Below are 24,869 nucleotides of genomic sequence, written 5' to 3' on the forward strand. Positions count from 1 at the left end.
GCCGTTCCCCGGGCATCGTGACTGAGCGCCGTTCCCCGGGCATCGTGACTGAGCGCCGTTCCCCGGGCATCGTGACTGAGCGCCGTTCCCCGGGCATCGTGACTCAGTGCCGTTCCCCGGGCATCGTGACTGAGCGCCGTTCCCTGGGCATCGTGACTGAGTGCCGTTCCCCGGGCATCGTGACTGAGCGCCGTTCCCCGGGCATCGTGACTCAGTGCCGTTCCCCGGGCATCGTGACTGAGCGCCGTTCCCTGGGCATCGTGACTGAGTGCCGTTCCCCGGGCATCGTGACTGAACGCTGTTCCCCTGGCATCGTGACCTAGCGCCGTTCCCCGGGCATCGTGACTTAGCGCCGGTCCCCGGGCATCGTGACTGAGCGCCGTTCCCCGGGCATCGTGACTGAGCGCCGTTCCCCCGGCATCGTGACTCAGCGCCGTTCCCCGGGCATCGTGACTGAGCGCCGTTCCCCGGGCATCGTGACTGAGCGCCGTTCCCCGGGCATCGTGACTGAGCGCCGTTCCCCGGGCATCGTGACTGAGCGCCGTTCCCCGGGCATCGTGACTCAGTGCCGTTCCCCGGGCATCGTGACTGAGCGCCGTTCCCTGGGCATCGTGACTGAGCGCCGTTCCCCGGGCATCGTGACTTAGCGCCGTTCCCCGGGCATCGTGACTCAGTGCCGTTCCCCGGGCATCGTGACTTAGCGCCGTTTCCCGGGCATCGTGACTGAGTGCCGTTCCCCGGGCATCGTGAGTATGCGCCGTTCCCCGGGCATCGTGACTCAGTGCCGTTCCCCGGGCATCGTGACTGAGCGCCGTTCCCCTGCCCTTTCCCCCTTACCCCTGCACATTTTTTCCATTCAATAACCGTCTAACCCCCCCTCTCGAATGACCCGATTGAATCTGCCGCCTCCACACTCCCAGGCAGCGCGTTCCAGACCCCCACCCACTCGCTGCCTGGAAAATATTTCCCCTCGTGTCGCAGTTGCTTTTTCAAATCACTTTAAACCTGTGACTCCTCGTTCCTGATCCTTTTACCAGCAGGAACAGTTTCTCCCTGTCTAATCTGTCCAGCCCCCCCAGGATTTTGTACATCTCTATCAAATCTCCTCTTGGCCGCCTTCTCTCCAAGGAGAAGATCCCAACCTCACCAACCTGTCCTCATAACACCTCTGGGACCACCCTTGTAAACCTCTTCTGCACCCTCTCCGATCCTTCCTGCAGTGTAGCGCCCAGAACTGTTCCCAGCGGGCGCGATTTCACGGAAAAGTTTCCCAGTGTGATTTCAGGCGGGTTTTGCTCCAGTGTTTCTATCCTATTCTGTCACCAAGTTCCCCACCACGATCTAACCTTTCAGTAAAGCACCTTTCTGGGCCCTGGGGAGCTGGAGGCGAAGTTTAATTAACAGGCTGAGAATTAGAATGGCTGTTGATTGAGTTACGCAAGGAGAAAGTGTTTTGAGGGTGGGTCACTGGGGGGGGCTGAGAGAGATCTGGGTGAACGTGTGCAGAGATCACTGAAGGTGGAGGGGGGCAGTTAATAAAGCAGAGAGTATTCTGGGTTTATTAACAGGGGCACAGAGTACGAGAGTACGGAGGTTACACTGAACTTGTACAAGACACGAGTTAGACCTCAGCTGGACCCCGGGACGCACGGGGAACTGGACCTAGGTAAAGAGGAACTGGACAAGGAACCTCTATGGCCAGCGCGACATGTCCAGTCGGGAGCGAGGGCCGAGAGGTTAAGGTGAAGCAAACACTCACGAGGGATTCGGGGCAGATTTAAGGTGGGGTTTCCTCATTAAACCATCCCTGACGACAATGTTGTGGATGAGGTAATAACAACAAAGCAACTTGGTGCCGGAGATCCCGGGATTGTAAACGCAATCCCTAACCTCGCTGGGAAATTCCCGGCCCCAGGCCCCCTCTCCAGGAGAGCAGACTTGTTTTCCCATGGAAAACTGAACAAAGGTGCGGAATATCGTCACCCTGTTATAGGAAGGATGTTGTTAAACTGGAAAGAGCGCAGCAGAGATTGACGAGGATGCTACCAGGGCTCGATGGTCTGAGTTATAAGGAGAGGCTGGGACTTTTTTCCCTAGAGCGTAGGAGGCTTAGGGGTGATCTTATAGAGGTCTATAAAATAATGAGGAGCATCGATAAGGTAGATAGTCAACACCTTTTCCCAAAGGTAGAGGACTCGAGATAGAGGGCAGAGGTTTACGGTGAGAGGGGAGAGATAGAAAAGAGACCAGAGGGGAAATTTCTTCACACGGAGGGCGGTGAACATCTGGAACGGGCTGCCAGAGGCAGTGGTAGAGGCGGGTACGATTTTGTCCTTTACAAAAGCAGTTAAGTTAAATGGGTAAGATGGATATAGAGAGTCATGGGCCAAATACGGGCAATTAGAACATTGAACCTAGAACAGTCCAGCACAGTCCAGGCCCTTCGGCCCACGATGTGGTGCCTACCATTTATCCTAATCTAAGATCAGCCTAACCTCCACCCCTTCAATTTACTGCTGTCCATGTGCCTGTCCCAGAGTCGCTTAAATGTCCCGAATGACTCTGACTCCACCACCTCTGCTGGCAGTGCATTCCACACACCCACCACTCTCTGTGTAAAGAACCTCTGACATCTCCACCATACCTTCCTCCAATCACCTTCAAATTATGTCCCCTCGTGACAGCCATTTCCGCCCTGGGGAAAAGTCTCTGGCTATCCACTCTATCCATGCCTCTCATCACCTTGTACACCTCTATCAAGTCACCTCTCTGCCTTCGTCGCTCCAGTGAGAAAAGCCCTCGCTCCCTCAATCTTTCTTCATAAGCCCTGCCCTCCAGTCCAGGCAGCATCCTGGTAAATCTCCTCTGCACCCTCTCCAAAGCATCCACATCCTTCCTATAATGAGGCTGGCCTATAATTAGTAGTAGCTTAGTGGTACAAAGTGGGCGTCATGGACAAGCTGGGCCGAAGGGCCTGTGTCCCTGCTGTAAACATCTGTGACTCTCTACACAAGGCTGGGAAATCATAGAATTTAGAATTTACAGTGCAGGAGGCCATTCAGCCCATCGCGTCTGCACCGGCCCTTGGAAAGAGCACCCTACCCAAGCCCACACCTCCATCCTATCCCAGTAACCCCACCTAAACATTTTTTTTGCACACTAAGGGCAATTTATCACGGCCAATCCACCTAACCTGCAGATCTTTGGACTGTGGGAGGAAACCGGAGCACCTGGAGGAAACCCACGCAGACACGGGGAGGATGTGCAGACTCCGCACAGTGACCCAAGCCGGGAATCGACCCTGGCGCTGTGAAGCAACAGTGCTAACCGCTGTGCTACCCTGCCCCACCCAAGAGGGAGGAACCACCAGAAGATGCAACAGGTGAACCCGTACCTTGCGAACGCAGCGACTCCTCGTCCTGCCTGTCGAGCGTGTCCAGGATCAGGTGGCGAGACCGCGGAGTGACAGCTCTGCCGGGATTCCTGGTTCTTGGCTCGGAGCTGCTGGCCTGCTGGGTCCAGGTGGGTTGGAAGGGCTGCTGGGGTTCGCGGCTGGAGAGGAGATCGAAGACGGTCAGTTGGCCGTGCTGGCCGCGCTCCCTGGCTGAGCGCTCGGTCCAGTTGAGGCTGATGGCCCCCTGCAGTTGGCTCTTCGTGTAGTCCACCAGGTGGCGACAGTCCAGGATGACAGCGGACTGCTGCCGGTGCACCTTGGACTGGGTCATCTTCCTGGCCAGCTCCTCCGGCCAGATAGTGCGGACGCTGTAGTCGTCGTCGTCGTCGTCGCCGCCGCTGACCCTGGAGCCCCTGGGATCGTAGGTCACGATGGGGTCGCTGCTGCAGAAGCTGCAGGTGGAGCCGACGGACTTCATGGAGGGGTCGCAGGAGATGCAGCTGACAGAGCGGAGGCCTGGGAAGCAGCCCACCCATCGGAGAGCCGGCCCGCACCCCAGGGCTCTCATGCCGGGCTTACAGGAGACACAGGAGGCGGAGCTGGGCTCCTCGCGCCTCAGCAGCCTCCAGCACCCCCGGCAGCCACACTTCAGCGGGTGCATGGTGCCCAGGCAGGCGGCCACCGGGCTGGCGAGGCAGGCACGTGGCAAAGTCCCCCTCCGGTCCCCTCTCTCGCCGACGCTCGACTGCTGCCTCCGTGCCAGGGGGGGCGCCTTCCTCACAGCTTGGGGTCTGAAGGACAGCCGCGTGTTGTCCGCAACGTGGCGTGAGGGGTGCCTGATGGTCACCCTGATGTCCAGCGTGCGGCTGCCCGCCGGCTGGCAGGGCTCCTGGCTCCCGGCCCTGCCCGCGGCAGCCCTTTCCAGTCCCAGGCCACGGGTCGGTGCCAGCCCCTGGGTGCCAGCGACGCGGGGCAGTCTCTTGGGCGCGGAGGGAGTCTGGTTAAGATGCAGAGCCAGTGTCCGGGGCCTCTGCAGTATCTGTACCACCAGCCGTTCATTCAGGGGAGAGGGAGGCATTGGAGATTCCAGCTGGCAGAGAGACAGAGACAGAGAGATAACAACACAGGCAGCATCTTACAGCACCCCCACAAGTTACACTCAGCCTGCCTGGCACATCAACAGGAAAATGACCAATTCTGCAGCACTGACCCAAACCCCCCCCCCCCCCAGATTGCAGAGCATCCCAGGGAACATCTTAATACCAATCCCCCCCTCCCCACCCCCCTCTCCTCGCCCCGCCTCTCGCATTGCAGCCCATGGGGTTATGTCTTTGTGCACAGAATTGCATGCACCCTTGCAGAAAGCTCACTCACCTTTCCCTCTGGTCCCAGCGCGGAGCTCCGTTCCCGGGCTCCCGGGCTCCGGCTGATTGACAGACCGGCCGCTGACATCATCGGCAGCCAATGTCAGGCCGGCATTCACAATGCAACATTGCAGCCAGCAACCCGGAAGTGAGGGAGACAGAGTGGAGAATCCCTGGGAACACAGGGGGTTAATCCCTGGGAACACAGGGGGTTATTCCCTAGGAACATAGGGGGTTAACCCCTGGGGACACAGGGGATTAATCCCTGAGAACACAGGGGGTTAATCCCGGGAACACAGGGCGTCAATCACTGGGAGCATGGGGTTATTCCCTAGGAACACAGGGGGTTAATCCCTGGGAACACAGGGGGTTATTACCTGGGAACACAAGGGGGTTAATCCCTGGGGACACAGGGGGTTAATCCCTGGAAACACTGGGGGTTAATCACTGGGAGCACAGGGGGTTAATCCCTAGGAACACAGGGGGTTATTACCTGGGAACACAGGGGGTTATTACCTGGGAACACGGGGTTATTACCTGGGAACACAAGGGGGTTAATCCCTGGGAACACAGGGGGTTATTACCTGGGAACACAAGGGGGTTAATCCCTGGGAACACAGGGGGTTATTACCTGGGAACACAAGGGGGTTAATCCCTGGGGACACAGGGGGTTAATCCCTGGAAACACTGGGGGTTAATCACTGGGAGCACAGGGGGTTAATCCCTGGGAACACAGGGGGTTAATCCCTGGAAACACTGGGGGTTAATCCCTGGGAACACAGGGGGTTAATCCCTGGGAACACAGGGGTTTAATCCCTGGGAACACAGGGGGTTAATCCCTGGGGACACAGGGGGTTATTCCCTAGGACAGCACGGTAGCCTTGTGGATAGCACAATTGCTTCACAGCTCCAGGGTCCCAGGTTCGATTCCGGCTTGGGTCACTGTCTGTGCGGAGTCTGCACATCCTCCCAGTGTGTGCGTGGGTTTCCTCCGAGTGCTCCGGTTTCCTCCCACAGTCCAAAGATGTGCAGGTTAGGTGGATTGGCCGTGATAAATTGCCCTTAGTGTCCAAAATTGCCCTTAGTGTTGGGTGGGGTTATGGGGATAGGGGGGCAGTGTTGACCTTGGGTAGGGTGCTCTTTCCAAGAGCCGGTGCAGACTTGATGGGCCGAATGGCCTCCTTCTGCACTGTAAATTCTATGATAAACACAGGGGGTTAATCCCTGGAAACACGGGGTTAATCTCTGGGAACACTGGGGGTTAATCCCTGGGAACACAGGGGGTTAATCCCTGGGAACACAGGGGGTTAATCCCTGGAAACACGGGGTTAATCTCTGGGAACAGGGGGTTAATCCCTGGGAACACAGGGGGTTAATCCCTGGAAACACTGGGGGTTAATCACTGGGAGCACAGGGGGTTAATCCCTGGGAACACAGGGGGTTAATCCCTGGAAACACTGGGGGTTAATCCCTGGGAACACAGGGGGTTAATCCCTGGAAACACGGGGTTAATCTCTGGGAACAGGGGGTTAATCCCTGGGAACACAGGGGGTTAATCCCTGGGGACACAGGGGGTTATTCCCTAGGAACATAGGGGGTTAACCCCTGGGGACACAGGGGATTAATCCCTGAGAACACAGGGGGTTAATCCCGGGAACACAGGGCGCCAATCACTGGGAGCATGGGGTTATTCCCTAGGAACACAGGGGGTTAATCCCTGGGAACACAGGGGGTTATTACCTGGGAACACAAGGGGGTTAATCCCTGGGGACACAGGGGGTTAATCCCTGGAAACACTGGGGGTTAATCACTGGAAGCACAGGGGGTTAATCCCTGGGAACACAGGGGGTTAATCCCTGGAAACACTGGGGGTTAATCCCTGGGAACACAGGGGGGTTAATCCCTGGGAACACAGGGGGTTATTACCTGGGAACACAAGGGGGTTAATCCCTGGGGACACAGGGGGTTAATCCCTGGAAACACTGGGGGTTAATCACTGGGGGCACAGGGGGTTAATCCCTGGGAACACAGGGGGTTAATCCCTGGAAACACTGGGGGTTAATCCCTGGGAACACAGGGGGTTAATCCCTGGGAACACAGGGGGTTAATCCCTGGAAACACGGGGTTAATCTCTGGGAACAGGGGGTTAATCCCTGGGAACACAGGGGGTTAATCCCTGGGGACACGGGGTTATTCCCTAGGACAGCACGGTAGCCTTGTGGATAGCACAATTGCTTCACGGGTCCCAGGTTCGATTCCGGCTTGGGTCACTGTCTGTGCGGAGTCTGCACATCCTCCCCGTGTGTGCGTGGGTTTCCTCCGGGTGCTCCGGTTTCCTCCCACAGTCCAAAGATGTGCCGGTTAGGTGGATTGGCCGTGATAAATTGCCCTTAGTGTCCAAAATTGCCCTTAGTGTTGGGTGGGGTTATGGGGATAGGGGGGCAGTGTTGACCTTGGGTAGGGTGCTCTTTCCAAGAGCCGGTGCAGACTTGATGGGCCGAATGGCCTCCTTCTGCACTGTAAATTCTATGATAAACACAGGGGGTTAATCCCTGGGAACAATGGGGGTGAATCACTGGGAACACAAATGGTCGATATATAATTGTTTGCCGCTCCCTGCCAACCCCTGGAGTTTTACTTGCACCTGAATGACAGGGATTTCTCATTTTCCCCTCATGTTCACCATGGTACTCCCGCATTGACGTTTAGACAGAGCTCTCCTCCCATTGGTGCTGGCAACTGAGAACTCAACAACATATAATCTCTGACCATGTCCCACATTTTGTTGAACTGTTGCCGGAGTCCGGCCCCACGCAACGTCCACCCTGGAGGTCAAATACTACTTTGCTGGCCGCTAAAAGGTTTTGTGAGCGCCTGGAGACTGTTACGACACCCTGGGTTAATGCACGGTCAATTCCAGCCCACAGACCCCCGAGTCCCAACAGAAGTGAATTAAACAATAATTCGTACAAGGTTTCTGAGCTCTTTGGCCGTTGACTGTTCCAATGACTTACAGGCACCAGATTTGTAAGTGAAACACGACAACAGGGCAGCATGGTGGCCTAGTGGTTAGCACTGCTGCCTCACGGCGTCGAGGACCCGGGTTCAATCCCGGCCCCGGGTCACTGTCCGTGTGGAGTTTTCTCAATATCCCCGTATCTGCGTGAGTCTCACCCTTCACAACCCAAAGATGTGCAGGGTAGGTGGATTGGCCGCGCTAAATTGCCTCTTAATTAGGAAAAAAAATAATTGGGTACTCTAAATTTTTAAAAAAGTGAAACGCAACAATTTATAATAGAGATAAGACGTGCGATAATTATACAAGAATTACGGCCAGATAATCAAATACTCCCCCTTTTACCGTCCCACCCTCTCCCCAAACACACACAAGATAGACACACACAGAGGAAGGGAAAGGGATAAAATGATAGGGATTAAAATGGAAGAGAGACAAGTGTCTTGTTTCTGATATTTAAGTTACTGTAGCCAGCTATCGACCTAGGATGCAGGGCGTTGAAGCTATCAGTTGGATTGCTAAATGAGGATCTTCTGGCAGCAACATTCATTCAGAACCCCCAGGCTGTAGGGTTGCCTCTGGGGAGTCAGTTTCACTTTTATAAACCTGGCCCTTCACTCAAAAGAACAGCCTCAGGCCTGTGTAATTCTTATTTGTTTCCAATTCCGCCCAGCTTGTCAGAGATAAGAGCAGAGTTCCCCACATGAGCGTTTAACGGTAGCACAGTGGTTAGCACTGTTGCTTCACAGCTCCAGGGTCCCCGGTTTGAGTCACTGTCTGTGCGGAGTCTGCACGTTCTCCCCGTGTCTGCGTGGGGGTGCTCCGGTTTCCGCCCAGACGTCCTGAAAGACGTGCTTGTTAGGTGAAATGGACATTCTGAATTCTCCCTCTGTGTACCCCAACAGGCGCCGGAATGTGGCGACGAGGGGCTTTTCACAGTAACTTCATTGCAGTGTTAATGTCAGCCTACTTGTGACACGAAGAACAATTATGTATTTAAATATGTTTACCTGCAGCAATTCTGTGACTGAGGCACTCGACTGGGGTGTATGATGATCCACCTCCCAGACAAGCCCTACAAGAAGCTGCACCGCACACAAATTATCAATAAACACACAGACAAGACGCTGGGAGATTGTTCTTTCCTCATGGACACGTGACATCCCTACCTGCAGCTGGACTAAACTTCCTGCCGTTCAAACTGACTGTCGAAAGAGACGGGTCTTCACTCTGAACCTTTAGACAGAATCCATCAGGTGAGAGAGAGAGAGGTCAGGGCTGTGGTCCTCCAGCTTCTTGATCAAACCAAAACTAATAACCAGATGTAGCCTTCTTGCCCTTTGCAGGACCTTCCAGAACGGTCAGCACCAATCAGCATACATTATCATCTAAGAACCCGGCAATGTAAACAGCTCATTGGCCGACAGCCAAGTCCATCAAGATGAGTCACCACTGATAAGTTTGCAGACGATACAAAGATCTGTAGAGGGCCAGGCAGTACTGAGGAAGCAAGGGGGCTGCAGAAGGACTTGGACAGACTAGGAGAGTGGGCAATGAAGTGGCAAATGAAATACAATGTGGAAAAGTGTGAGGTTATGCACTTTGGAAGAAGGAATGGAGGCATAGACTATTTTCTAAATGGGGAAATACTTAGGAAATCAGAAGCACAAAGGGACTTGGGAATCCTTGTTCACGATTCTCTTCAGGTTAACGTGCAGGTTCAGTCGGCAGTTAGGAAGGTAAATGCAATGTTAGCATTCATGTCGAGAGGGCTGGAATACAAGACCAGGGATGTACTTCTGAGGCTGTATAAGGCTCTGGTCAGATCCCATTGGGAGTATTGTGAGCAGTTTTGGGCCCCGTATCTAAGGAAGGACGTGCTTAACCTTGGAGGAGGAGGTTCACAAGAATGATCCCTGGAATGAAGAGCTTGTCGTATGAGGAACGTTTGAGGACTCTGGGTCTGTCCTCGTTGGAGTTTAGAAGGATGAGGGGGGATCTTATTGAAACTTACAGGATACTGCGAGGCCCGGATAGAGGGGACGTGGAGAGGATGTTTCCACTTGTAGGAAAAACTAGAACCAGAGGGCACAATCTCAGACTAAAGGGACAATCCTTTAAAACAGAGATGAGGACGAATTTCTTCAGCCAGAGGGTGGTGAATCTGTGGAACTCTTTGCCGCAGAAGGCTGTGGCGGCCAAATCACTGAGTGTCTTTAAGACAGAGACAGATAGGTTCTTGATTAATAAGGGGATCAGGGGTTATGGGGAGAAGGCAGGAGAATGGGGATGAGAAAATATCAGCCGTGATTGAATGGGGGAGCAGACCCGATGGGCCGAGAGGCCTAATTCTGCTCCCATGTCTTATGGTCTTATCCAGCGGTGATGTTCACATCCACCGGGAGCGTCTGTCCTCCTCCACGGGCCTCGAGTCCGGGAGGACGTGGCCCAGGTGTCGCACTGCCTCCTTGGTGTGACGGAGTCTCCTGTAGCCCAAGCTGGCCGTCGTCTCCTCATCCAACGACCAGCGACGCCTGTGCACCGTGGGCCGTCGCTGCGGTCCGCATTTGGGCTGCCCCGCGGCCTGATGGGCCTGTCCGGGTTCTCAGGGTGCGCGGTGGCCTCCTGGCGGACTGGCACTGTGTGTGGGCCCGCGCCTGAGTGGGTTCGTGCGGGACCTGGGTCCCCTCCCCGTTCTCCCCAGCGTGGGACCGGGATCCACTTGGACGGGATCCTCCTGTGCCCCGGCTGCGTGGTGCCGTGTGCTGATTTACCGTCCAGCCTGGGTGGCCGCAGCATGTTTTGTTACCACAGGGTGTCGCTATCTCTCTCTTTCTGGGATGTCTCCTGCAATCCTGCCCAGCCCCAGAGTTCCCTTTTGTTCGATTCATGTTCCGAAATCCCTGCATTGCATTTTCCTGGATTACCCCCAACACGGACCTCCTCCCAAGAGGCGGACGAGGTCTACCTAGACCAGGGAATAAGAACTTGCATGTTTGGAAATGTTAACTCCTCACTGGGCAGCTACAATAACCCCCGCTCGTTCACATCTGTGGCTATTTGACTGCAGGGGCATCACCCTCAGGGCGCCGAGGTCCCGGGTTCGATCCCGGCTCTGGGTCACTGTCCCAGTGTGGAGTTTGCACATTCTCCCCGTGTCTGCGTGGGTCTCGCCCCCACAACCCAAAAGATGTGCGGGGTCGGTGGATTGGCCGCGCTAAACTGCCCCTTAATTGGGAAAAAAAAGAATCATTTTGATGTGCCCTCCCTCTGAATAACCATCACTACTAACCAGCCATTAACACAGAAACATAGAAGATAGGAGCAGGAGGAAGCCTTTTGGCCCTTCGAGCCTGCTCCGCCATTCATCACCATCATGGCTGATCATCCAACTCAACAGCCCAATCCTGCTTTCTCCCCATAGCCTTTGATCCCATTCTCCCCAAGTGCTGTATCCAGCCGCCTCTTCAATATAAAGTTTTGGCATCAACTACTTCCTGTGGTAACGAATTCCACAGGCTCACCACTCTCTGGGTGAAGAAATGTCTCCTTATCTCTGTCTGAAATGGTCTACCCCGTATCCTCAGACTGTGACCCCTGGTTCTGGACACCCCCACCATCGGGAACATCCTGCATCGCCCCTGTCCAGTCCGGTTAGAATTTTATAGGCTTCTGTGAGATCCCCCCTCATTCTCCTGAATTCCAGCGAATACAATCCTAACCCGTTCAACCTCTCCTCGTCCGTCAGTCCCGCCACCCCAGGAATCAGCCTGGTAAACATTCTCTGTACTCCCCCCATAGCTAGAACATCCTTCCTCAGAGAAGGAGACCAGAACTGCCCACAATACTCCAGGTGTGGCCTCACCCAGGTCCTGTGTAATTGCAGCAACACATCCCTGCTCCTGTACTCGAAACCTCTCGCTATGATCTTTCAACCTTCAAGGATAAACTAAACAGCCCACGAGACCTCGAGGCAAGGAATTGTCTTAAATCAATTATTTCTTGATTTTACATGTAGACATTGTGCAACCTCCCACTACAGACACTGATACACAACACACTCACAAATCACACACTCACTCACACACACACTCACTCACACGCACACACACTCACACGCACACACAGAGACAGGCACTCAGCACACACACTCAACACACACAACACACTCACAAATCACACACTCACTCACACGCACACACACTCACACGCACACACAGAGACAGGCACTCAACACACACACTCAACACACACAACACACTCACAAATCACACACTCACTCACACTCACTACAGACCATACACAATACACTCACAAATCACACACACACAAATCACACACTCACTCACACGCACACACACTCATACACAACACACTCACAAATCACACACTCACTCACACTCACTCACACGCACTCACTCACACGCACACTCACTCACACGCACACTCACTCACACGCACACACACTCACAAATCACACACTCACTCACACGCACACACACTCACAAATCACACACTCACTCACACACTCACTCACTCACACGCACACTCACACGCACACACACTCACACGCACACACAGAGACAGGCACTCAACACACACAACACACTCACAAATCACACACTCACTCACACGCACACTCGCTCACACGCACACACGCACACACACTCACACGCACACTCACTCACACTCACACGCACACTCGCTCACACGCACACACACTCACACACACTCACTCACACGCACACTCACTCACACACACTCATGGACACACACACAGACAGGCACTCAGCACACACACTCACAAATCACACACTCACAAATCACACACTCACTCACACGCGCACACACTCATGGACACACACAGAGACAGGCACTCAACACACACACTCAACACACTCACAAATCACACACTCACAAATCACACACTCACTCACACGCACACTCACTCACACGCACACACACTCATGGACACACACAGAGACAGGCACTCAACACACACACTCAACACACACAACACACTCACAAATCACACACTCACTCACGGGCTCCCGGGCTCCGGCTGATTGACAGACCGGCCGCTGGCATCATCGGCAGCCAATGTCAGGCCGGCATTCACAATGCAACATTGCAGCCAGCAACCCGGAAGTGAGGGAGACAGAGTGGAGAATCCCTGGGAACACAGGGGGTTAATCCCTGGGAACACAGGGGGTTATTCCCTAGGAACATAGGGGGTTAACCCCTGGGGACACAGGGGATTAATCCCTGAGAACACAGGGGGTTAATCCCGGGAACACAGGGCGTCAATCACTGGGAGCATGGGGTTATTCCCTAGGAACACAGGGGGTTAATCCCTGGGAACACAGGGGGTTATTACCTGGGAACATAAGGGGGTTAATCCCTGGGGACACAGGGGGTTAATCCCTGGGGACACAGGGGATTAATCCCTGAGAACACAGGGGTTAATCCCGGGAACACAGGGCGTCAATCACTGGGAGCATAGGGTTATTCCCTAGGAACACAGGGGGTTATTACCTGGGAACACAGGGGGTTATTACCTGGGAACACAGGGGGTTATTCCCTAGGAACACAGGGGGTTAATCCCTGGGGACACAGGGGATTAATCCCTGAGAACACAGGGGTTAATCCCGGGAACACAGGGCGTCAATCACTGGGAGCATAGGGTTATTCCCTAGGAACACAGGGGGTTATTACCTGGGAACACAGGGGGTTATTACCTGGGAACACAGGGGGTTATTACCTGGGAACACAAGGGGGTTAATCCCTGGGAACACAGGGGGTTATTACCTGGGAACACAAGGGGGTTAATCCCTGGGAACACGGGGTTATTACCTGGGAACACAAGGGGGTTAATCCCTGGGGACACAGGGGGTTAATCCCTGGAAACACTGGGGGTTAATCACTGGGAGCACAGGGGGTTAATCCCTGGGAACACAGGGGGTTAATCCCTGGAAACACGGGGTTAATCTCTGGGAACAGGGGGTTAATCCCTGGGAACACAGGGGGTTAATCCCTGGGGACACGGGGTTATTCCCTAGGACAGCACGGTAGCCTTGTGGATAGCACAATTGCTTCACGGGTCCCAGGTACGATTCCGGCTTGGGTCACTGTCTGTGCGGAGTCTGCACATCCTCCCCGTGTGTGCGTGGGTTTCCTCCGAGTGCTCCGGTTTCCTCCCACAGTCCAAAGATGTGCCGGTTAGGTGGATTGGCCGTGATCAATTGCCCTTAGTGTCCAAAATTGCCCTTAGTGTTGGGTGGGGTTATGGGGATAGGGGGGCAGTGTTGACCTTGGGTAGGGTGCTCTTTCCAAGAGCCGGTGCAGACTTGATGGGCCGAATGGCCTCCTTCTGCACTGTAAATTCTATGATAAACACAGGGGGTTAATCCCTGGGAACAATGGGGGTGAATCACTGGGAACACAAATGGTCGATATATAATCGTTTGCCGCTCCCTGCCAACCCCTGGAGTTTTACTTGCACCTGAATGACAGGGATTTCTCATTTTCCCCCATGTTCACCATGGTACTCCCGCATTGACGTTTAGACAGAGCTCTCCTCCCATTGGTGCTGGCAACTGAGAACTCAACAACATATAATCTCTGACCATGTCCCACATTTTGTTGAACTGTTGCCGGAGTCCGGCCCCACGCAACGTCCACCCTGGAGGTCAAATACTACTTTGCTGGCCGCTAAAAGGTTTTGTGAGCGCCTGGAGACTGATACGACACCCTGGGTTAATGCACGGTCAATTCCAGCCCACAGACCCCCGAGTCCCAACAGAAGTGAATTAAACAATAATTCGTACAAGGTTTCTGAGATCTTTGGCTGTTGTCTGTTCCAATGACTTACAGGCACCAGATTTGTAAGTGAAACACGACAACAGGGCAGCATGGTGGCCTAGTGGTTAGCACTGCTGCCTCACGGCGTCGAGGACCCGGGTTCAATCCCGGCCCCGGGTCACTGTCCGTGTGGAGTTTTCTCAATATCCCCGTATCTGCGTGAGTCTCACCCTTCACAACCCAAAGATGTGCAGGGTAGGTGGATTGGCCGCGCTAAATTGCCTCTTAATTAGGAAAAAAAATAATTGGGTACTCTAAATTTTTAAAAAAGTGAAACGCAACAATTTATAATAGAGATAAGACGTGCGATAATTATACAAGAATTACGGCCAGATAATCAAATACACCCCCTTTTACCGTCCCACCCTCTCCCCAAACACACACAAGATAGACACACACAGAGGAAGGGAAAGGGATAAAATGATAGGGATTAAAATGGAAGAGAGACAAGTGTCTTGTTTCTGATATTTAAGTTACTGTAGCCAGCTATCGACCTAGGATGCAGGGCGTTGAAGCTATCAGTTGGATTGCTAAATGAGGATCTTCTGGCAGCAACATTCATTCAGAACCCCCAGGCTGTAGGGTTGCCTCTGGGGAGTCAGTTTCACTTTTATAAACCTGGCCCTTCACTCAAAAGAACAGCCTCAGGCCTGTGTAATTCTTATTTGTTTCCAATTCCGCCCAGCTTGTCAGAGATAAGAGCAGAGTTCCCCACATGAGCGTTTAACGGTAGCACAGTGGTTAGCACTGTTGCTTCACAGCTCCAGGGTCCCCGGTTTGAGTCACTGTCTGTGCGGAGTCTGCACATTCTCCCCGTGTCTGCGTGGGGGTGCTCCGGTTTCCGCCCAGACGTCCTGAAAGACGTGCTTGTTAGGTGAAATGGACATTCTGAATTCTCCCTCTGTGTACCCCAACAGGCGCCACAATGTGGCGACGAGGGGCTTTTCACAGTAACTTCATTGCAGTGTTAATGTCAGCCTACTTGTGACACGAAGAACAATTATGTATTTAAATGTGTTTACCTGCAGCAATTCTGTGACTGAGGCACTCGACTGGGGTGTATGATGATCCACCTCCCAGACAAGCCCTACAAGAAGCTGCACCGCACACAAATTATCAATAAACACACAGACAAGACGCTGGGAGATTGTTCTTTCCTCATGGACACGTGACATCCCTACCTGCAGCTGGACTAAACTTCCTGCCGTTCAAACTGACTGTCGAAAGAGACGGGTCTTCACTCTGAACCTTTAGACAGAATCCATCAGGTGAGAGAGAGAGAGGTCAGGGCTGTGGTCCTCCAGCTTCTTGGTCAAACCAAAACTAATAACCAGATGTAGCCTTCTTGCCCTTTGCAGGACCTTCCAGAACGGTCAGCACCAATCAGCATACATTATCATCTAAGAACCCGGCAATGTAAACAGCTCATTGGCCGACAGCCAAGTCCATCAAGATGAGTCACCACTGATAAGTTTGCAGACGATACAAAGATCTGGAGAGGGCCAGGCAGTACTGAGGAAGCAGGGGGGCTGCAGAAGGATTTGGACAGGCTAGGAGAGCGGGCAATGAAGTGGCAAATGAAATACAATGTGGAAAAGTGTGAGGTTATGCACTTTGGAAGAAGGAATGGAGGCATAGACTATTTTCTAAATGGGGAAATACTTAGGAAATCAGAAGCACAAAGGGACTTGGGAATCCTTGTTCACGATTCTCTTCAGGTTAACGTGCAGGTTCAGTCGGCAGTTAGGAAGGCAAATGCAATGTTAGCATTCATGTCGAGAGGGCTGGAATACAAGACCAGGGATGTACTTCTGAGGCTGTATAAGGCTCTGGTCAGACACCATTGGGAGTATTGGGAGCAGTTTTGGGCCCCGTATCTAAGGAAGGACGTGCTTAACCTTGGAGGAGGAGGTTCACAAGAATGATCCCTGGAATGAAGAGCTTGTCGTATGGGGAACGGTCGAGGACTCTGGGTCTGTACTCGGAGTTTAGAAGGACGAGGGGGGGTCTTATTGAAACTTACAGGATACTGCGAGGCCTGGATAGAGTGGACGTGGAGAGGATGTTTCCACTTGTAGGAAAAACTAGAAGCAGAGGACACAACCTCAGACTGGAGGGACAATCCTTTAAAACAGAGATGAGGAGGAATTTCTTCAGCCAGAGGGTGGTGAATCTGTGGAACTCTTTGCCGCAGAAGGCTGTGGAGGCCAAATCACTGAGTGTCTTTAAGACAGAGATAGATAGGTTCTTGATTAATGAGGGAATCAGGGGTTATGGGGAGAAGGCAGGAGAATGGGGATGAGAAAATATCAGCCGTGATTGAATGGTGAAGCAGACTCGATGGGCCGAGTGGCCTAATTCTGCTCCCATGTCTTATGGTCTTATCCAGCGGTGATGTTCACATCCACCGGGAGCCGCTGTCCTCCTCCACGGGCCTCGAGTCCGGGAGGACGTGGCCCAGGTGTCGCACTGCCTCCTTGGTGTGACGGAGTCTCCTGTAGCCCAAGCTGGCCGTCGTCTCCTCATCCAACGACCAGCGACGCCTGTGCACCGTGGGCCGTCGCTGCGGTCCGCATTTGGGCTGCCCCGCGGCCTGATGGGCCTGTCCGGGTTCTCAGGGTGCGCGGTGGCCTCCTGGCGGACTGGCACTGTGTGTGGGCCCGCGCCTGAGTGGGTCCGTGCGGGACCTGGGTCCCCTCCCCGTTCTCCCCAGCGTGGGACCGGGATCCACTTGGACGGGATCCTCCTGTGCCCCGGCTGCGTGGTGCCGTGTGCTGATTTACCGTCCAGCCTGGGTGGCCGCAGCATGTTTTGTTACCACAAGGTGTCGCTGTCTCTCTCTTTCTGGGATGTCTCCTGCAATCCTGCCCAGCCCCAGAGTTCCCTTTTGTTCGATTCATGTAGGGAAATCCCTGCATTGCATTTTCCTGGATTACCCCCAACACGGACCTCCTCCCAAGAGGCAGACGAGGTCTACCTAGACCAGGGAATAAGAACTTGCATGTTTGGAAATGTTAACTCCTCGCTGGGCAGCTATAATAACCCCCGCTCATTCACATCTGTGGCTATTTGACTGCAGGGGCATCACCCTCAGGGCGCCGAGGTCCCGGGTTCGATCCCGGCTCTGGGTCACTGTCCCAGTGTGGAGTTTGCACATTCTCCCCGTGTCTGCGTGGGTCTCGCCCCCACAACCCAAAAGATGTGCAGGGTCGGTGGATTGGCCGCGCTAAACTGCCCCTTAATTGGGAAAAAAAAGAATCATTTTGATGTGCCCTCCCTCTGAATAACCATCACTACTAACCAGCCATTAACACAGAAACATAGAAGATAGGAGCAGGAGGAGGCCTTTTGGCCCTTCGAGCCTGCTCCGCCATTCATCACCATCATGGCTGATCATCCAACTCAACAGCCCAATCCTGCTTTCTCCCCATAGCCTTTGATCCCATTCTCCCCAAGTGCTATATCCAGCCGCCTCTTGAATATAAAGTTTTGGCATCAACTACTTCCTGTGGTAACGAATTCCACAGGCTCACCACTCTCTGGGTGAAGAAATTTCTCCTCAGCTCTGTCCTCAATGGTCTACCCCGTATCCTCAGACTGTGACCCCTGGTTCTGGACACCCCCACCATCGGGAACATCCTTCCTGCATCGACCCTGTCCAGTCTGGTTAGAATTTTATAGGCTTCTGTGAGATCCCCCCTCATTCTCCTGAATTCCAGCGAATACAATCCTAACCCGTTCAACCTCTCCTCGTCCGTCAGTCCCGCCATCCCAGGAATCAGCCTGGTAAACATTCTCTGTACTCCCCCCATAGCTAGAACATCCTTCCTCAGAGAAGGAGACCAAAACTGCCCACAATACTCCAGGTGTGGCCTCACCAAGGCCCTGTACAATTGCAGCAACACATCCCTGCTCCTGTACTCGAAACCTCTCGCTATGATCTTTCAACCTTCAAGGATAAACTAAACAGCCCACGAGACCTCGAGGCAAGGAATTGTCTTAAATCAATTATTTCTTGATTTTACACGTAGACATTGTGCAACCTCCCACTACAGACACTGATACACAACACACTCACAAATCACACACTCACTCACACGCACACTCACTCACACGCACACACACTCACACGCACACACAGAGACAGGCACTCAGCACACACACTCAACACACACAACACACTCACAAATCACACACTCACTCACACGCACACACACTCACACGCACACAAAGAGACAGGCACTCAACACACACACTCAACACACACACAAATCACACACTCACTCACACTCACACACACTCACTACAGACACTCATACACAATACACTCACAAATCGCACACACACAAATCACACACTCACTCACACGCACACACACTCATACACAACACACTCACAAATCACACACTCACTCACACTCACTCACACGCACTCACTCACACGCACACTCACTCACACGAACACTCACTCACACGCACACTCACTCACACGCACACACACTCACAAATCACACACTCACTCACACACACACTCACTCACATGCACACTCACACGCACACACACTCACACGCACACACAGAGACAGGCACTCAACACACACAACACACTCACAAATCACACACTCACTCACACGCACACTCGCTCACACGCACACACACTCACACGCACACTCACTCACACTCACTCGCTCACACGCACACTCGCTCACACGCACTCACACTCACTCACTCACACGCACACTCACTCACACACACTCATGGACACACACACAGACAGGCACTCAGCACACACACTCACAAATCACACACTCACAAATCACACACTCACTCACACGCACACACACTCATGGACACACACAGAGACAGGCACTCAACACACACACTCAACACACTCACAAATCACACACTCACAAATCACACACTCACTCACACGCACACTCACTCACACGCACACACACTCACACGCACACACAGAGACAGGCACTCAACACACACACTCAACACACACAACACACTCACAAATCACACACTCACTCACACGCACACTCACTCACACGCACACTCGCTCACACGCACACACACTCATGGACACACACACAGACAGGCACTCAGCACACACACTCACAAATCACACACTCACAAATCACACACTCACTCACACGCACACACACTCATGGACACACACAGAGACAGGCACTCAACACACACACTCAACACACTCACAAATCACACACTCACAAATCACACACTCACTCACAAGCACACTCACTCACACGCACACACACTCACACGCACACACAGAGACAGGCACTCAACACACACACTCAACACACACAACACACTCACAAATCACACACTCACTCACACGCACACTCACTCACACGCACACTCGCTCACACGCACACACACTCATGGACACACACACAGACAGGCACTCAGCACACACACTCACAAAGCACACACTCACTCACACACACGCAGTCAACACACACACACACTCACACGCACACACAGAGACAGGCACTCAACACACACACTCAACACACACAACACACTCACAAATCACACACTCACTCACACGCACACTCGCTCACACTCACACACACTCATGGACACACACACAGACAGGCACTCAGCACACACACTCACAAAGCACACACTCACTCACACACACGCAGTCAACACACACACACACTCACACGCACACACAGAGACAGGCACTCAACACACACACTCAACACACACAACACACTCACAAATCACACACTCACTCACACGCACACTCGCTCACACTCACACACACTCATGGACACACACACAGACAGGCACTCAGCACACACACTCACAAAGCACACACTCACTCACACACACACACGCAGTCAACACACACACACAACACACTCGCAGATCGCACACTCAGGGCAGCACGGTGGCGCAGTTGTTACCTTTGCTGCCTCACGGCGCTGAGGTCCCAGGTTCGATCCCGGCTCTGGGGCACTGTCTGCTGTGGTGATATGCATCACTGTAAATACACAAGGGGTTAATGTAAATACACTAAGACGAAATAAACACTAGAGGGAGCACCAGAGACATCATGACCCACAGACATTCAACCAATAGGCCAGGGCAGCACGGTAGCGCAGTGGTTAGCACAGTTGCTTCACAGCTCCAGGGTCCCAGGTTCAATTCCCGGCTTGGGTCACTGTCTGTGCGGAGTCTGCACGTCCTCCCCGTGTCTGCGTGGGTTTCCTCCGGGTGCTCCGGTTTCCTCCCACAGTCCAAAGATGTGCAGGTTAGGTGGATTGGCCATGATAAATTGCCCTTAGTGTCTATAATTGCCCTTAGTGTTGGGTGGGATGACTGGGTTACGGGGATAGGGTGGAGGTGTTGACCTTGGGTAGGGTGCTCTTTCCAAGAGCCGGTGCAGACTCGATGGGCCGAATGGCCTCCTTCTGCACTGTAAATTCTATGATAATCTATGAAGATAGGACAAAACCAATGGGCAGTCACGATACACCCAGAGGTGACACTACCAAAAGGGGGCTACCCATATAAAAGGACACAGCACACCTGCTCTTTCTCTGTCCACAGGCGACACTCAGAGAGACGGGGCAGATCAGAGCATCACACCCACCGCATGGATTAGAGCAGACTGGTTAGTTAGACTGAGTTACTGTAGCAAGATTAGCAGGAGAGTCGAACTCAAGTAGGAGAATTATTAACTGTTCAGTAAATGTGTTAAACCTATCTCCAAGTCTGAACCTTCCTTTGTCAGAGCGTACATCAAGGAGCAGCTTATGCTCCATGAAGAAGCTGAACACAACATCTGTGTGGAGTTTGCACATTCTCCCCGTGTCTGCGTGGGTTTCACCCCCACAACCCAAAGATGTGCAGGGGAGGTGGGTTGGCCGCGCTAAATTGCCCCTTAATTGGAAAAAATGAATTGGGTACGCTAAATTTATTTTTAAAGAAACAAATCGCACACTCACTCACACTAACAGAGAGATAGGCACTCAACACACAACACACTCACAAATTGCACCCTCACTCAACACACACTCTCTCACACACACACACACACACTCACTCACAGAGAGACAGGCACTCAACACTCAACACACAACACACAACACACTCACAACACACACACTCAGAAACGCACTCACACAACACACACACTCAGACACGCACATTGGGAGGCAGTGGCCTACTGGTATTGTCACTGGACCAGTAATCCAGACACTCAGAGTAACGCTCTGGGGATCCAGGTTCGAATCCCAGATGTAGCCTTCTTGCCCTTTGCAGGACCTTCCAGAACGGTCAGCACCAATCAGCATACATTATCATCTAAGAACCCGGCAATGTAAACAGCTCATTGGCCGACAGCCAAGTCCATCAAGATGAGTCACCACTGATAAGTTTGCAGACGATACAAAGATCTGGAGAGGGCCGGGCAGTACTGAGGAAGCAAGGGGGCTGCAGAAGGACTTGGACAGGTTAGGAGAGCGGGCAATGAAGTGGCAAATGAAATACAATGTGGAAAAGTGTGAGGTTCTGCACTTTGGAAGAAGGAATGGAGGCATAGACTATTTTCTAAATGGGGAAATACTTAGGAAATCAGAAGCACAAAGGGACTTGGGAATCCTTGTTCACGATTCTCTTCAGGTTAACGTGCAGGTTCAGTCGGCAGTTAGGAAGGCAAATGCAATGTTAGCATTCATGTCGAGAGGGCTAGAATACAAAACCAGGGATGTACTTCTGAGGCTGTCTAAGGCTCTGGTCAGACACCATTGGGAGTATTGGGAGCAGTTTTGGGCCCCGTATCTAAGGAAGGATGTGCTGGCCTTGGAAAGGGACCAGAGGAGGTTCACAAGAATGATCCCTGGAATGAAGAGCTTGTCGTATGAGGAACGGTCGAGGACTCTGGGTCTGTACTCGGAGTTTAGAAGGACGAGGGGGGATCTTATTGAAACTTACAGGATACTGCGAGGCCCGGATAGAGTGGACGTGGAGAGGATGTTTCCACTTGTAGGAAAAACTAGAAGCAGAGGACATAATCTCAGACTAAAGGGACAATCCTTTAAAACAGAGATGAGGAGGAATTTCTTCAGCCAGAGGGGGGTGAATCTGTGAACTCTTTGCCGCAGAAGGCTGTGGAGGCCAAGTCACTGAGTGTCTTTAAGACAGAGACAGATAGGTTCTTGATTAATAAGGGGGTCAGGGGTTATGGGGAGAAGGCAGGAGAATGGGGATGAGAAAATATCAGCCATGATTGAATGGGGGAGCAGACTCGATGGGCCGAGTGGCCTAATTCTGCTCCTATGTCTTATGGTCTTATCCAGCGGTGATGTTCACATCCACCGGGAGCGTCTGTCCTCCTCCACGGGCCTCGAGTCCGGGAGGACGTGGCCCAGGTGTCGCACTGCCTCCTTGGTGTGACGGAGTCTCCTGTAGCCCAAGCTGGCCGTCATCTCCTCATCCAACGACCAGCGACGCCTGTGCACCGTGGGCCGTCGCTGCGGTCCGCATTTGGGCTGCCCCTCGGCCTGATGGGCCGTCCGGGTTCTCAGGGTGCGTGGTGGCCTCCTGGCGGACTGGCACTGTGTTCGAATCCCATTGTCGATTGTTGTAAAAACCCACCGGGTTCACGAGTGTCCGTCAGGGAAGGAAGTCTGCCGCCCTTACCCGGTCTGGCCGACATGTGACTCCAGACCCACAGCAACGTGGTTGACTCAAGGGCAATTAGGGATGGGCAATAAATGCTGGTACAGCCTAGGGACGCCCACGGCCCATGAGTAATAAAAACCACTCACATGCACACACGCACATAGGTACAAACACATGAATTTGCATGCACGCAAACATGGACTCACACTCTCACACACTCATACCCCAAACTCACCTGCACGCAAAAAATGGACTCACACTCAACACTCACACGCTCGGACTTCCGGGTGCGGCGATGACCAGCTAGGTCGCACGTTTCGGCAGCTCCCGGTGGAACGGACTTTTGGGCTCTTAATAGGAGCCCCAACGGCAATATTAACGGCTAAAAACACTGTGCGGTAAACCAGAAGGGAATCCGCCCTGGATACGGATGGAAAAAGGAGGAGAAAGTGGCCGGATTGCGGTGGATCCTCTAGAGCAGCGGCAAGGAAGGCAGGCACAAAGCAAGATGGCGTCGGAAGGACGCAGTTTAATATGGGGCCCTGACCAACAAGAGTTCCTGCGGCGCTGTGTGGAAGAGCTGAAGAAGGAGTTGAAGAAGGAGCTGCTGGCCCCGATATTACAGGCGATTGAAGGGCTAAAGGAGGAGCAAAAGACCCAGGAGCAGGAGCTTCGGGTCGTGAAGGCAAAGGCTGCTGAGAATGAGGACGACATACAGGGCCTGGTGGTGAAGACAGAGATGCACGAGGCACAACACAAAAGGTGTGTGGAAAGGCTGGAGGTGCTGGAGAACAATGCGAGGAGGAAGAATTTAAGGATTCTTGGTCTTCCCGAGGGTGCAGAGGGGGTGGACGTCGGGGCATATGTGAGCACGATGCTGCACTCGTTAATGGGATCGGAGGCCCCGACGGGTCCGCTGGAGGTGGAGGGAGCCTATCGAGTTATGGCGCGAAGACCGAGGGCTGGAGAACTTCCTCGAGCCATAGTGGCGAGATTTCTCCGATATAAGGACAGAGAAATGGTCCTCAGATGGGCAAAGAAAACACGGAGCAGTAGGTGGGAGAACGCGGTGATCCGCGTATATCAAGATTGGAGTGCGGAGGTGGCGAGAAGGAGGGCAAGCTTTAATCGGGCCAAGGCGGTGCTGCACAAAAGGAAGGTTAAATTTGGAATGCTGCAGCCGGCAAGACTGTGGGTCACACATCAAGGGAAACACCACTACTTTGAAACGGCAGATGAGGCGTGGACATTTATTGTCGAGGAGAAACTGGAATAAGCGGGCCAGAAAAAGAACATTTGGGACAAGTTGTTAATCCTGCGACCCTGTAACTTTTCTCTCTCCCCCATGTCGTGGGGGAGGGGGGGAGGGAGGATGGGGAGCTGGGGGCGCCGGCCATTGGGGGCGGGACCAAATGGGAAGCGCGAGCTTTGTTCCCGCGCTATGGTAATCATGGCGGGAACAGGGAAGCAGGAAGGAGGGGGCCTCGCACAGTGGGGGCCGAGGTCACGGGGGGAAGCCGAGGTCGGCCAGAGTTTGCTGACTTCTGGGAGCAACATGGGGGGTGCAA

The 24,869-nt window shown here is 53.3% G+C and overlaps 1 protein-coding gene across 1 annotated transcript in view; it reads right to left on the bottom strand.

Annotated features, from left to right (window-relative positions):
- The window catches only part of LOC140399828 (dual specificity protein phosphatase 10-like), a 41,630-nt gene extending 37,060 nt beyond the window's left edge, over nt 1-4,570 (bottom strand). Inside the window, exon 1 of the mRNA XM_072489281.1 lies at nt 3,395-4,570. Within this exon, the coding sequence (XP_072345382.1) occupies nt 3,395-4,472 (1,078 nt within the window). The 5' untranslated portion in view covers nt 4,473-4,570. The remainder of the gene's footprint in view (nt 1-3,394) is intronic.
- Nucleotides 4,571-24,869: the final 20,299 nt, after the last annotated feature.

The sequence above is a fragment of the Scyliorhinus torazame genome, chromosome 24 (genome assembly GCF_047496885.1).
Source record: "Scyliorhinus torazame isolate Kashiwa2021f chromosome 24, sScyTor2.1, whole genome shotgun sequence".
NCBI classification, from domain to species: Eukaryota; Metazoa; Chordata; class Chondrichthyes; order Carcharhiniformes; family Scyliorhinidae; genus Scyliorhinus; species Scyliorhinus torazame.